The sequence below is a fragment of the Neolamprologus brichardi genome, chromosome 9 (assembly GCF_056152115.1).
Source record: "Neolamprologus brichardi isolate AB-2024 chromosome 9, ASM5615211v1, whole genome shotgun sequence".
Taxonomy (NCBI): Eukaryota; Metazoa; Chordata; class Actinopteri; order Cichliformes; family Cichlidae; genus Neolamprologus; species Neolamprologus brichardi.
In genome coordinates this window covers 8,264,511-8,280,312 of record NC_142112.1, presented here as the reverse complement: position 1 = coordinate 8,280,312, position 15,802 = coordinate 8,264,511, and the positions used below count along the sequence as shown (strand labels likewise).

General features: G+C 38.6%; 1 protein-coding gene across 1 annotated transcript; it reads left to right on the top strand.

Moving 5' to 3' along the window:
• The first annotated feature begins 4,395 nt into the window (after positions 1-4,395).
• Positions 4,396-13,615, top strand: LOC148101155 (uncharacterized). Its single transcript, XM_087845569.1, has 11 exons — positions 4,396-4,450; positions 7,458-7,763; positions 7,838-8,071; positions 8,177-8,281; positions 8,388-8,606; positions 9,096-9,422; positions 11,523-11,868; positions 11,979-12,033; positions 12,530-12,672; positions 12,913-12,967; positions 13,490-13,615. Exons 1-11 carry the CDS (start codon positions 4,396-4,398, stop codon positions 13,613-13,615), a joined length of 1,971 nt encoding a protein of 656 aa, XP_087701695.1.
• The last annotated feature ends 2,187 nt before the right edge of the window (positions 13,616-15,802 follow it).

Here is a 15,802-nt window from a genome sequence, read left to right as displayed (position 1 = left end):
TGCATCCTCTTTTCTCAGCCTCTCTGTATTTGTACCAACTTGCTCTCATCCATTTATCTTAGAATGCTTGTAGTTGTTTCTTATTCTCAGACGCTTCATCTGCAGTGGTTTAAAAGGAGTTCCTGTAAGACTGAGTGTTTACTTCAATTTATTTAAATGGTGACAAATCACAACAACAGTTGTGATTTGACTTTATATTGTAAGGTAAAGACAAAGTTACTCTACTTACATTCTCATTCTCATTCTAAATTACAATCTCAAAACTCTAAGATCATTTGGCAAAACACTCTTACAGTTTAGCACAACACTATAGCTCACCTGCAAAAGCTCATATCTCTTCCAAAACTGTTCACTCAGGCTTCAATCTAAACCCCTTTCTCATTTAAACAGTCAGTGTCTCCAAAATAGCAAAGATCCTTCTCAATAGCTTTGGCTCATTTCTCGACACAGATCGGACATTCTCATCATTCTTGGTGCTTTTGTCAAAATAAACCTGGATGGTTGATCACAACAACATGGTCCACCTGCAAAAGCTCATATCTCCCCTAAAACAGTTCACTCATGTGTCAAAACTACATTTCTTTCTAATCTGAAGAGTCAGCGCCCCCAAAATGCATCGTCCCTTTGGCATTGTGTGAGTACTGCCATTCAAAATGTTTAGATGTTTTGTCACTATGGCAGAGGACCAACAATATACAACAGAAAAGAGTAGCCTCCAAGGTTTGACATCACAGATTGCACTCACACTACCAAGGAAATGATAACCATTTTTTATTCACACGCAAAAGAAAGTTTCATACATATGTAAAAAGAAAATGTACATTACAGTAGTAAATTGTATGAACACAAAATCAAAAAACAAGGACTTATTCAGTGTTTGCTGTACTCATTCTCCCGCTGCACAGTGACTGGAATACTTCTCTAAACTGTATAAATTATGTAATTCCATAGTTTACAGTAATTTGTTCAATATATTTCTCTTCATATTTAGTATCAAAACATTCCACTAGTCCTCTCCACCTGCTAGTATAGACCTACCACTGTAGGGGTGGCTGTAGCTCAGGTGGTAGAGCAGGTCATCTACTGATTGGAAGGTTGGTGGTTCAATTCCTGGCTTCCCCTAGTCTGCATGCCAAATATCCTTGGGCAAGATACTAACCCCAAATTGCTCTCCGATGCATCCATCGGAGTGTGAATGTTAGCTATAAAAGCACTTAGAAAGATGTGCTTGTGCGAATGGGTGAATGCACAAGTTGTGTAAAGCGCTTTGAGTGCTCAGATGAGTAGAAAAGCGCTATATAAGAACCAGTCCATTTACCATTTACTGTAGGCAGATGCACACAAAATCTCTACAGTAAGTTATACATTTTTTGCCTCACGCACAGTGCCCTGTCCTATACAACATATAATTCCATCATAGATTACATAGAGTACCTGTTTTCCCTGCGAAAGGTTTGGATGATGGAGGAGACTGTAGAGCGAGGCACATTAGGCTGCACTCGATGACCTGCCTCTGCCATTGTGAGGCCATGGTTTATGACATGGTCTATATTTGTGGCCCGAATTTCATTCAGGACAGCACAGTGTCTTCGTGCTCCTCGGCTTCCTCTTCCCCCTATTCCTCTCAGTCCTCCTCTTCTTCTTCTCCTTCCTCCTCTTCCTTGAGGAAGAACTTCCCCTTGTCCGTTTGCTTGGCCTTGTCTATCCATGTTCAGAGATCGGTCAAGCTCTATATATCTGTGTTTGGCAGCACACAATCATGGAACACACCTGTGTGTGACACCTAGTTTCACCTGACTGTCAATGACTGTCATCAATTTATCAAATATTCAAAGAAATTCATATTTGGTATTCATGGTATTATGTTCTTGACCAATTTTGACGATTGAACAGACAGTTGTGCATGCGAGTACTTATACAATGAAATCATGCTGACATGTTTTGGAGAGAATGATCATTAGACTGAGAATCAACTAATCAGTTTAGATCTATAAGATCTACTCATTTGGAAAATGTGCTAAATGTGGGCTAACTGTATAACTGTAGGCTACTTGTACTTAATCATTTGCAAAGATGCACTGAGACAATTGAGACATGTACTAAGGCATTTGCCATTTGATAAAATGAATGAGAAATGCCATTCTGTTGTGAACATTTGCCAAGAGGTTTGGAGGTTTGTCCAAGTTATTTTGAGAATGTAATTTCTGTTTCAAGAAATGAGCCAAACCAATGGAGAAAAATTGTAATACTTCTCACTGTCTGCTGGTGTGTTAGGTAAGTGTTGGTTCACAGCAGTACATTCAATCTCTGCTCTGAAGTCACTAATTTTTCAGTTTATCAACTTCAACCAGGAAACAGAGAAGTTCTGCTCAGCCTCAGACAACTGAAAGGTCTGACCAAATTGAACAGGTAAAGATTAGAGTTTAAAAAAACTGTTATATTTCCAGTGTTCATTTTTAATTTTTGCCAACATACAATAAAATGAGTCAAATTTAAAGTGCATTTTGATGTAATGCTGTTTGTCTTTATCAGCTCAGTCCTGGTCCTGTGTATGAAAACATCTCAACACAACCAAAACAGGAGGATGAAGTCCACTACAGCAGAGTCTACTTTAAAAATAAACATGTTTGTTCCACCGTACAGTCAGATCAGCCCAGACAACAGGAGTGTTCTCATTATGCTGCTGTCAGCTTCAGCTCTGACGGAGCATCTGGTGTCACTCCAGCAGACTCAGACTTACAGACTTACTCTACTGTGAAAGTTTGAGAGAGATGCTGTGTTCAACAGCCACATATCCAATACCCTGCAGCCATGTCAGAGTACAACCTGAAGAGCTCACCAGAAACTCAACAATCTAATCAGAGGAAAAATATTTACTTGTTGAAAGCTGTTACTATGAATGATGTGTGCATCGTGCTGTTTCTCTGGTCTACATTTATTAGGAGACTAGAAGTACATTTATTACACTCACTGCCAGAAGAGACATAAAAGTAACTACAAAAACACAGCCTGCTGTACACCCACTCTATTCTGCCCTTCACACACACAGTGACAGGCATGAAGTGAAGTCTGTTACACACATACAATGTCACATACAGAGTACAACATGCCTTTAAATGTATCCTGTCCGAGCAGCAGACGTGGTGTCATGGTATGGGGGACCTAGCCAGGTCCCTTGCTGGATACCAGGAGGGAATCAAACTTGAGCTCTCCGCTCCAAAGGTGTGTGGTCTTACCACTATACTATGCAGCTGCCCTAAAGTATATTTCAGACATATTAATTGACATTGGTCTCTATTTTCTGTTTGTATTGCTGATTTTTACTTTGAGTGACCGCAAAGGAATGAAATTTGTTCACTGACAGTGTTTTTTGGAATTATTCCCAAACCCATGCAGCGATTTCCATGACAGAATCTTGCATATTTTTATTGCAGCCCTGCCTGAAAGCCCAAAGATCACAGGCCTTTAAGTGTTGCTTTTGTCTTGTCCCTAGCCCAGAGAGTTTTCTCCAGATTCCCAGAATTGTTCAGCGATGTGCTGTAGATTAGGCCTCGGTCACACTACAGGAAAAAAAGGCCAACCACCAGGAAACCACGAAAAATTGGTGGTAAGCAATTAATCCTTAAGGACCCACAGTGACACTGGTGTCACTGCCTCTTTACACTTAGAGACTTGGTTATATATGATTCATTTGATATAAGACCCCCGTAATTTTCATGAAAGTAGAAATAGGTCTGGGCTCTTAAGGGTTAAATTTCCACTGAAATGTTTCATTATGTGGGCACATTTGTGGGCCACCATGTGGGAGAGAACTAGGAAAGCAAGCACTGCCAGAGCCCTACAAAATGACCTCCAGTAGGCCTCTGATGTTAATGTTATTAACCAAACAATTAGAAACAGACTTCCATCAAATTCAGCCCTCTGAAGGTTGATGGTTTTCATTTCCATCAAACAATGTGGCAGCAGTCTGTATGAGTATAGATATCCACTGTGATGCTTTCCCCATTGAGATCAGATGAGCTTTACTTTCATTGTTTTTTTAAATTGTGTATGTATGAAAATAATACTGATTACTGTTGTTGTCAAAACAAATAAAGCATGTTTGTTCCCTTGCTTGGCAGGAAGTGAAAAAAAACCACTAAGCTTCACACTTCTCCAGCCTCAGTCAGGCAAATGGAGAGAAATTTATGCTGTTTAAAAAAACTCCACGAGTTAAATTTAAGCTTAAGAAGTCTTTCTAAAAAACACCACGCAGGAGGAAGTTTGATGGTGTTAAAGCTGCAGTTTATATTTGGCTGAACTAACTTTAGTACGTGTCAGTTCAGGTTTTTAGGCTTTTCCTGTGTGAAGAACAATGCACTTAACTTTCTGACTAGAAGCTGAAATCTGACAGTCATGATCTCGGCAGAAGCTGGATTTTTGGTTTGGGGATTCATTCAGTTTGTCTCAGGTAGGAATACATGTTTCTCCTCCTAAAGCATTCATGGCTGAATGTTTTAAATGTAGGAAAACTCTGGAAAGTTATTAAAGGATGTTAGAAAACATGAGATTCACTGTTAATCAGCAGGACTTAAAGTTTCCTCTTTGATGAGCTCTTGAAGTGAGCTAATGAATGTTAAAGCAGTTCAGGGGAAACTGAACAACAACCGAGCAGAAAGCTGGAGTCTAAGATGATGTCAATATACAAAGACATCACAAATGGCCTCCTTTCAGCTCACTGTATAAATATTTTGTTGGTACGACATCATTACTGGAATAGTCCACTCCGAGCCCTGACAGTTATTCTAGTAAAACAACCAGAAAACCGTGATGTCAACAAAAACGTTTAAACTGTATGACAGAGGTTTGATTGCTGAAACATGTCAGAGTTCTTTAGGCTAGATTAGTGTTTAGGTCGCTCGATAATAACTATGATCCTTTACATTGATACAAAGAGCAGCTGCAGCTTGACAGCAGAGTAAGGTCTACATCATCACAGCTGTTCATGCTGATCACTGAGCTTCAGCCTGGAGATTCTTTGTCACCACAGACGTGTTTCCATCATAAACCAGATACAGACAACAGTTTTAACACCTCTGCAGCTTTCTACTCTTTGAACAATAACTTGTGATTAAAGACAACCTATAATAAGTAAAATATAGACAAAACATCATTATAGGAGGAATAATTGCACGAAATATTTCATGTAAAAAGACACAACATGCACATACAAAGACAAAAGGAAAGAAGGAAGTTAAACTTTGCTACGATGTGTTAGACAGCTGAATGTGTCATTTTTGGCATCATTCACACTGAAAGAGAGAAGTTGACCCAGCAAGATGGAGCTAGAGCTGTTTGTATTGTTTGAATTCTTTTAGATTGATACTGCATCATTTAAGCAACACTTCGTAAATTCATCTAAGATTTTACAGTACAAATATATAACATTATTATTTAATGATTAATGATAAAAAGGAGAAAACAGGTAATAACAGCAATCTAATAAGCAAATCTCTGTTACTAATAAACGTCCTGTTAAAGGTGTTAATGGAGGATGATCATCACTACTTCTATCTTCAGTAAAAAACACAGCTGATCTCCATCATCGAGCCTCTGTCCGATCACTAAAGAATAGTTTGTTACCATAGTGGTTAAAAGGGACTTTTTTCCGATCGGTTTGGTGGTTGGAAAATCTTCATTTTTATAGCAGAGACACCTCAGCTGGAGTGTCTGTCAGTTGTTTTCACACACATTTACAATGTGTGTGTTTTTCACACTCTTTAAAACCTCAAACAGCTTCTTAGCTGGTTTCTTTTTCATGTTTGACAGAATACCCATAAACCACCTCACGTCTCTGCTCTCACTCTTCAAACTCTTTTAACTTTTAAATGAACATGGATCAACAGCCTTCTGCTTTTATTTGTATTCTTGTTAAGATACAAAAATTGACAACAAACCTTTAGTGTTGTGAAATATTGGTTTAAGGAATTAGCAAATAACTGCATTTTGTTTTTATTTACATTACAAACAGGGTTCAGGGATTGTTTAATCTTGAAGCTCACATGTTATATTCTAGCTTTAGAGTGTCTAATCATATAAAGGATCTTCAGATGATTTGTTGCTGAGGTTATCTGGATGTTTCATGCTGGGAAAAGTTTTTGACACTAAATTATCAGTGTATAAAGACTATTAATAACTGTAATTATCTCAGTGGTAACCGTTTTAGAAAAACTGAGTCTTTACATTTTGAATCCTGGAACCAGTGATTGTTTAAATGGTTTACATTGAATAAATGTAATGAGTGATCCCTCGTTGTTTATTTGATCATCACTGCTGTGTGAAATAGAAAACTTGCATTATGTTCCAGTGAAAACCTGCAAGATAACTACACAGAATACAGGGTGACACATGGATCGTTCCACTTCTGCTGTACAACCTACACACACACACACACACACACACACACACACACACACACACACACACACACACACACACAAACACACACACACACACACACACACACACACACACACACACACACACACACAAACACACACACACACACACACACACACACACACACACACACCTGTGGTCATTTGTTGAATTTTCACCATTTATTTGATCGTGTTCCAACTTTTAAACTTTGGTCTTCACACGTGAAAGACCAGGAAACCAGGTGACCAAATGCATCCAAAACACACCAAAAAACACGAAACATAGAAACAGTTATATATTGCTTTTCTTAATCAAATTACTTTGGACTTTTCTGCAGTACACTTAACGATCACCGAGGCAGAGTCGGAGATTCTTCATGACTGAAGTGTTTCCAGCATAAACCGAGTGCAGACAACAGTTTTATCAACTCTCCACAGCTTAACACAACTGCACAACTCATTGAAGGCTCAAAACATAACGTCAGTAAAATAAGTTATTGTTGGTCAAATCAAAGTGACAACAATAAAATAAAAACCTTAACATGTTGACTCCTTCAAATTCGTGGCACACAAAAAAAAAAAAAGCCCGCGCTCTCAGAGAAAAAGAGGAAGGAAGTTTTGATCGCCACATTAATGTGATACAGCAGTCCAGTTTCAGCCCTGACTATCGTTCACTCTGTGCTGCATTGTATTTGAACTTAGCAGTTATTTTTTTTAATATATTCAATGTTATTATTATTTATTTATTCATTTTATTTATATTTCTTTCTGCTGGAAAGTGGGACTACAGCCATCATGTTGTTGACAGATTTTCAACTGATGTTTCTGGGACTCATTTTAAGCATTTCAGGTATGAGTGATAAATTATGTAGCGCTACATACTGACAGAGAAAAGTATAAACGTTTATATGATTATTATACTTATGATTTATAAATGAGTTACTAATTTTAGCTGATTTCTTACAATAGAGAGTAAAATAAATGCTCATGTTAGTAAAACAAAAGAAATCTGTTTTGTTAATGAAAGTTTGTTTTAAGGTGTTAATGGAGGAGAAACCAGGATCTGTGCTCTCAAAGGTTCATCAGTGGATCTGCACTGCTCACATCAACATCAGACTTCAAGCAGAAAATGGTTCACTATAGACTGGGATGGTTACAAGTATGTTCAGAGTGAGCTCTCTGTGGATGGACAACGTGTAACGTACAACATGTCTGAAGAGAAAAAGTCAACTTTAACCATCAATGATCTAAGAGAGAGTGATGCAAACACTTACTGCTGTATGAAGACTACAGACAGTCCAGGACTCTGTTCACTCAGTAACATTACTCTTCAAGTTGTTGCAGGTACAGTAACTTTTACTCATTGATTACTTTCCAAATGACATCATTGTAAAGGTTGTTCTCCATCATCCTCTCAGAGCTGCAGGTAAAGGTGATTCCTGCCACAGAGGGACAGACAGTAACACTGATGTGCAGCAGCAGCTGTCCTCTGACTGAAAAGCCTGCAGCCTACATCTGGTACAAGAACAGAGAGTTTCTCTATGAGGACTGGTCTCCCTGGTACCAAGAGCTGCTCAGCAGTGAGGAAGCAGTCACATACTCCTGTGCTGTCAAAGGCTACGAGCATCTCAGAGCCCCTGAAGTCTCTGTGGGTGAGTCATGATGGACGCCTCCTCATCATGTTATGAGATGTTAAACACAAACACTTTACTCTTCAGACTCTAATGAATTTACTGGAAGTTGTTGGTTTTTCTCAGGTTCCATCACAGAGACCTGCTTCAGTGTGACCTATGCTAAAGGGAGAGTGTGTTCTTCTCAGCAGACATCAGTGGACGAGTCCTGCTCCATCACATATCCCAGAGGTGAAGTTCTGGACAAACTGCACTTTGAAACTTCATTTTTATTTGTTAATTTATTTGACATGACAGAGATGAACTGGTGGAAAATGTGTTTATCATCTCCCAACAGAAATCCATGTCCAGAGGACTCCTGCTGAACACAGAGGTATCATCAGACTGACCTGTAACAGCAGCTGTTTTCTGACTGAGCCTCTGATTTCCTTTGTGTGGTATGAGAACAGAACGCCTACAGTGCAGGAGAGAAAACAGATTCTAGTTTCCATCTCTAATCATGACAGTTTGTCTTGTGCTGTAAAAGGTTTTGAGGATGTGCGCTCTGCTGACGTCTGTGAGTAAACTTATTGTCTCTCCACTTACAAAGTATTACCACAACTTCTTGCAATTATGACTAATCATCACACTGGTTTCCTGCAAAGTTCAGGATCAGTTTTAATATGTTGATGATCACATCACAATTCTCAGCTGCAGATCCAAAACTCTGGACTCGTCTCCCTCTTCAGATCTGCTCATCTATGATACTAACAGTATTCATCTCCTGACTTCTCCTCAGCTTTTTCAGTCTCAGCCAAGAATAACTCAGTCTGTCATTTTCCCCAGTGTATTTCTTTCTTCATTTATATATCTTTAATGTTATTATTTCATTATTGCTTTTATTATTAGTTATTTGGTTGTTTTTATTCTAAGTATACTTTAAAGTGCTTTTTACTTGTTGTGCAGTACGTTGTTCAACATCTGTTGTGTTTAAATGTGTGATATAAATAAACTGATCTGACTAATTAAGTTAAAATATCTCTTCTCTGTTTCATTGATATTTCAGGTTTCAGTGATTCCTGCTGGACGCTGAATTATGTCCACAGCAGAATCTGTGCTCTGGAAGGAGCTTCAGTCAACATCTCCAGTAAATACTCACATCCTGACTACGAGCAGATACAGTCTAAATGTTGGTATAAAGTCAAGAGAGAAGCTGAACAGCTGACTGAGGATGCAGATCATGTGGAGTATGATGACAGCATGAAGAACCAACACATCCTCAGATTAAAGAAGCTGAAGAGAGATGACTCAGCAGAATACAGGTTCACCATCACAACAGAAAATGAAGAAGTGATACAGTCTGATTTTCCTGGAGTTATTCTGATTGTCACAGGTAATTACAGTTTGTTTGACTCACTATTCATTGTTTAGATCCCCGTTAGTCCTGTGTGTTACTCAAATAAGCTAACAGAGACTAATCTAAGCTGGTAGTGAGGAGACTCACCCAGCTCTAACAGCCTACAGCTGCATGACTACAACGTTTCAGCTTGATGATGAAATCCACGAGTAACTCCAGAGTTAGCCTCAATTATTAGCTATTAATGGCAATTAACAGCAGCTCTGCTCACCGATGTTTGCACTTGTTACTTTAGTTGTGAAAATAGATCCCATCTATGTGCAGTGTTGGGGAGTAACGGAATACATGTGCCGCCGTTACGTATTTAAAATATAAAATATGAGTAACTGTATTCCGTTACAGTTACCGTTTAAAAAGGTGGTATTTAGAATACAGTTACTTTGTTGAAATAAATGGATTACACGGCGGTACTTCCCTGTTTCATATTGTCGCGGGTCAGGACTGTTTGGGTTTTGTTTGACAGCTACGTTCTGTAGTTCCAGGAGGCATCGTTGCGGTTGCCATGGTTACAGGGTGACGCTCTCGCTCTGCGTGTTTCCTGGGTGAGAGAGGCCTTTTTGTTGTTGTTGTTGTTGTTGTGCTAAGCTAATAGGCAGAATGCAGAATGTAGCATCATGGGCAGTGTAGTCCATGCTGCAAGGAGAATGGACTGCCATACCCGTTATGTGTCTGTGAGCGCAAGGTGGGAGAAAAAGGAGAGTCAAAAAGTATGAGTTGTCATCAAGCAAAATGTTGGAGCTCGAAGCTGGAAGCATGTAAATATAATAATAACCACTGCAGCCAAGAAGAGAGCCTGACGAGCCCAGTTGTAAGTAAGCTATTAAAACTCAACTGTACGCTTTGTTCGTGTTTTCCTCCGAAACAATAAGTTCTGTTGGAGCAGCCTTTCAACGCCTCTCTCTGTCTGTCGCAAGCAGAGTTGACCCAGACAACAAAGTAAAGCTAGTTTTCAGCTACGAGCCCGACACGAACCCGACGTATTAGCCAGAGGTCCCTTTACTACGGTCTTTACTTTACTACAAGCCGCGGACCTTCAGTAACAGTAATAAATCACAGCAATAGTACATAAATGTAGCTGTAAACAGCATGATAATATATTAAGTAATCCAAAGTATTCAGAATACGTTACTCTCATTGAGTAACGTAACGGAATACGTTACAGAATACATTTTAGGGCATGTAATCTGTAATCTGTAATGGAATACATTTTAAAAGTAACCTTCCTAACACTGTCTATGTGTTAGCATAAGGACTAGAAGAATCTGTGAGAACAATTTGAGAGATGTAATATTTATACACATGTTTTCAGCTTTATTGTTACTGAAAGAGTTAAAAAGAAAATATCCACAACTTTAGACTTTAAATGTAGTCTTGTGTTGCTTTGAAGGAGAGAGAGCATCAATGAGGAGCAGAGACTCAGCACAAAATCACCAAACTTCTTCCAGGTTTCAGTCCAACACAGCCAGAATTCCAGGTCATAAATCCATTGATTATGGTTCATCCACTCGGGTTTCTAACTAAAAATGTCCTCCAGTAATGTCACAGCTGTCACACGTACACTAAGATTTGTGGCCCTTGGACCATTTACTGCCAGTAGGTTCATTCTGGGTTACAAACAGCATGAAGCACCATCATTCATCTATGCAAACTGGTCAAGGAGACACAACCTGATCCATGATGGAGTCATCAGACCTTTCAAGATGTTTATACAAACTGATGCAATTTTATTTCCTCATTCAGTCAGTGATGAAAGTTTTTTTTAGTCTAAGTTTTCTGCTTCAGTCCATGCATGATTATTGGTCCCCAAACAGAGAAAGAACAGACAGATAAATGTTAAGTTATGTGAGCAATTAAATCTGTCATCTCCTACATAGAGTTAAAGCTCTTTATATTATCCTTTACCATAAAATCTTTACTAAATTATTTGGTTTTCTTTTCTTAAACCTAATACAGTTCTCATATTTGTAAAAGAAAAAAAGATTCTCTCAGTCACTTTGTAACATTGACACTACAAACCAACCTGCTGTTTATAAGAAATATCTCTTACATTTACTGACCAGTCTGAGTGTCTTCCAGAGCTGAGAGTGAAGATGAGTCCTTCTGCAGTGGTGACAGAGGGTCAGAGAGTCACACTGACCTGCAGTACCAGCTGTCCTCTGACTGACAACACAAACTACATTTGGTACTTGAACAGTCGACCTCTGACCCCGAGAGAGAACCAGAACAAACATCTGATCCTAGACCCAGTCAGCAGGGAGGATGCAGGAAGCTACTCCTGTGCTGTGAAAAGCAACACAGATATCAGCTCTGCTCCAAAGACTCTCACTGTCCAAAGTATCACAGGAACATGGACACCAGCAGCTGCAGGAGTTTCTGCAGCTCTGCTGGTTTTAATACTTCTCACTGTCTGCTGGTGTGTTAGGTGAGGATGAACACTGTTTCCTCTGTCAGATCTCTTAGGTTTCATCTAGAGTTTACACACTAACCTGACACCACCTGTTCATGTTTGTATTCACTTTTTTCATAAACCAGAAGAAAGACGAACTCTCACCAACCTTCAAGAAATGAAAATTTGGATGATTTGGAGGTGATACAAATAAAGTACAGTTTTAGTACAACACAAAACATCAGTGTCATTCTATCCTTTTTAATAAGAGTCATTTTTTAAAGAGATGATATGTTTCTTATTCATTATTTGATCAGATCATTGTTCTTTCTTAGTTTTTTGTCTTCTTTTAGTTTTTCTTCTGCTGACACAGAAATGTTATGTACCACATGTTTTTAGGTCCTGTACTCTACAGCAACACATAATAGACCAGTCAGCTTTTTAAAAGCTTCATGATAGTTTTTTAAAATGTCAGAGCAAATTATTTAAACAGACTCACTCACATAGTTTAACTCATATAGAAGATCTATGAATTCAAGTTTGAATCTACTATTTTGGGCTAATCCTACCATCCAGCTGAGCTCTTAGTTGAAGGATCTGCAATAATGTATTCATTACTGTAAAAATAACAATAATCATCATCACTGATAATGTAACTTCTCTGTTTCTTTGTTATCATTTAAACTTTGGTCCCCAGTATGACGACATCGCAGCTCATCGAGGAGAGCAGGACCTGAACTACCAAAGACTCCACGTCTACAAGAATCAAACAGATTCTCTCTACTCCACGATTCCTCCATCTCAGCCCCGAGAACAACATCATATCCACTACAAACCTGAGTATGTCTGACACATTAATTACACTGTAAAGAGGGCTATATTGTTACAAAACTGTAGATTATTACACACTGGGCTTTAAAATAACCTGAATAAGATCAAAGTGGATTATAGAGGTCATTACTTTGTATTTTGAATATAGAGGGCTGTGAGCTCCTTTCCAGATTCAGTGGATCAAATAAGGAAATTGTTTTTCTTTTTGTCTTATATTTCACATAGTCAGTCATTATTTTTATGAACTAGATCAAAGAGGACTTCCAGACAGTCTCCAAGAAGAACCTCAGACAACAAAGAGCAGGTACAGAACTGGATTCAAACAAAAACATCTCATCTGTCGTGTTTGTCTTCACCTGAAATAATTAGTCTTCAGCTTTTTCAGTTTTCTCACAAACACTACCTGATGATTTTCTTTTATAGAGTTTTTATTTGATTATATACAGTTACACCACAAACATCATGTGACAGGGACACACTACTATTACATTTTGAGATCCTACAAATGCCATACATCAACAATCATTAGACTGATATCAGGCTTACATATTATTTTTGGACATTGAACAGACGTGATGTTTAGCCCTGACTGTACACAGATTTCACTCTGATTTGAACTACATCAAAAAGCCATGTCGTATAATTTATGTTAATAAACTAGGAAATAATTCCCTGAAACGACCACTAAAAGGCTTGTTTACCACATGTTTAACACAGACATTTATCAGTTGAGCTCTACAAAGTGATGTTTTGTAATGCTCTGAAAGGAGAATGAGCTAAAGGTTTAGTTTAATATAAATGTATAATAACTGTCTCGTCTCCTCAGATCAACCCTGAAAGTATCTCAGCTCAGTCAGCAGAGCAGGATGATCATCACTACAGGAGACTGCACTTCAGTGAGAACCACACAGCTGATCTCTACTCCACCATGGAGACACTGCCTGCTCACTAAAGAAGAGTTTGTTACCATGGTGATTTAAAGGAACAGTTTGCGGAGAGTTTGTGTCTGAAATAACTTCAGTGTCACAGCAGAGACACCACAGCTGATGTGTCTGTCAGTGGGTTTCACACATTGTACTAAAACAGACAACACAGGAAAGTAATTAACAGAAATATTAAATATGGCATTTAATCTGTTATTAGACTCAATTGGTTTCTCTCAAAATGTAAAAGAACCCACCCACCACTTTAATCACACTCTAGATCTTGTTTTAACATATGGCATAGAAACTGAACATTTAACAGTGTTTCCTGAAAACCCTCTCCTGTCTGATCATTTCCTGATAACATTTACATTTACAATAATTGATTACGCAGCAGTGGAGAGTGGACTTTATCAAAGTAGATGTCTTTCTGAAAGCGCTGTAACTAAGTTTAAGAATATAATCCAGCCACTGTTATCATCGTCAATGCCCTGTACCAACACAGGGCAGAGCAGCTATCTGAACGCTGCTCCAACAGAGGTCGATTATCTTGTTAATAATTTCACCTCCTCACTACGTACGACTCTGGATACTGTAGCTCCAGTGAAAACTAAGGTCTCTAATCAGAAGTACCTGACCCCGTGGTATAATTCTCAAACACGTACCCTAAAGCAGATGACTCGTAATCTGGAGAGGAAATGGCGTGTCACAAATTTAGAGGATCATCATTTAGCCTGGAGAAATAGTTTGTTGCTTTATAAGAAAGCCCTCCGCAAAGCCAGAACAGCTTACTACTCATCACTGATTGAAGAAAATAAGAACAACCCCAGGTTTCTCTTCAGCACTGTAGCCAGGCTGAAAAAAAGTCAGAGCTCTTTTGAGCCAACCATCCCTTTAACGTTAACTAGTGATGACTTCATGAACTTCTTCACAAATAAAATTTTTATCATTAGAGAAAAAATTACCAATAATCATCCCACAGATGTAATATTATCTATAGCTACTCTTAGTACCATTGATGTTAAGTTAGACTCTTTTTCTCCAATTGATCTTTCTGAGTTAACTTCAATAATTACTTCCTCCAAACCATCAACGTGTCTTTTAGACCCCATTCCTACAAAACTGCTCAAAGAAGTCCTGCCATTGATTAATTCTTCGATCTTATATATGATCAACCTATCTCTAATAATCGGCTATGTACCACAGGCCTTCAAGGTGGCTGCAGTTAAACCTTTACTCAAAAAGCCATCTCTAGACCCAGCAGTCTTAGCTAATTATAGGCCAATCTCCAACCTTCCTTTCATATCAAAAATCCTTGAAAGAGTAGTTGTCAAACAGCTAACAGATCATCTGCAGAGGAATGGTTTATTTGAAGAGTTTCAGTCAGGTTTCAGAGTTCATCACAGCACAGAAACAGCTTTAGTGAACGTTACAAATGATCTTCTTATGGCCTCTGACAGTGGACTCATCTCTGTGCTTGTCCTTCTTGACCTTAGTGCAGCATTCGATACTGTTGACCATAATATCCTGTTAGAGCGATTAGAACATGCTGTAGGTATTACAGGTGCTGCACTGCAGTGGTTTGTATCATATCTATCTAATAGACTCCAGTTTGTGCATGTAAATGGAGAGTCCTCTTCACACACTGAGGTTAATTATGGAGTTCCACAGGGTTCAGTGCTAGGACCAATTCTGTTTACATTATACATGCTTCCCCTAGGCAGCATCATTAGAAGACATAGCATACATTTACACTGCTATGCAGATGACACCCAGCTTTATCTGTCTATGAAGCCAGATAACACACACCAATTAGTTAAACTGCAGGAATGTCTTAAAGACATAAAGACTTGGATGGCCGCTAACTTTCTGCTTCTTAATTCAGATAAAACTGAGGTCATTGTACTCGGCGCTGAAAAGCTTAGAAATATGGTATCTAACCAGATTCTTACTCTGGATGGCATTACCTTGGCCTCCAGTAACACTGTGAGGAACCTTGGAGTCATTTTTGACCAGGATATGTCCTTCAACGCACATATTAAACAAATATGTAAGACTGCGTTCTTCCATTTGCGCAACATCTCTAAAATTAGAAATATCCTGTCTCAGAGTGACGCTGAAAAACTAGTTCATGCATTTATTACTTCCAGGCTGGACTACTGCAATTCATTATTATCAGGATGTCCAAAAAACTCACTGAAAAGCCTTCAGCTAAT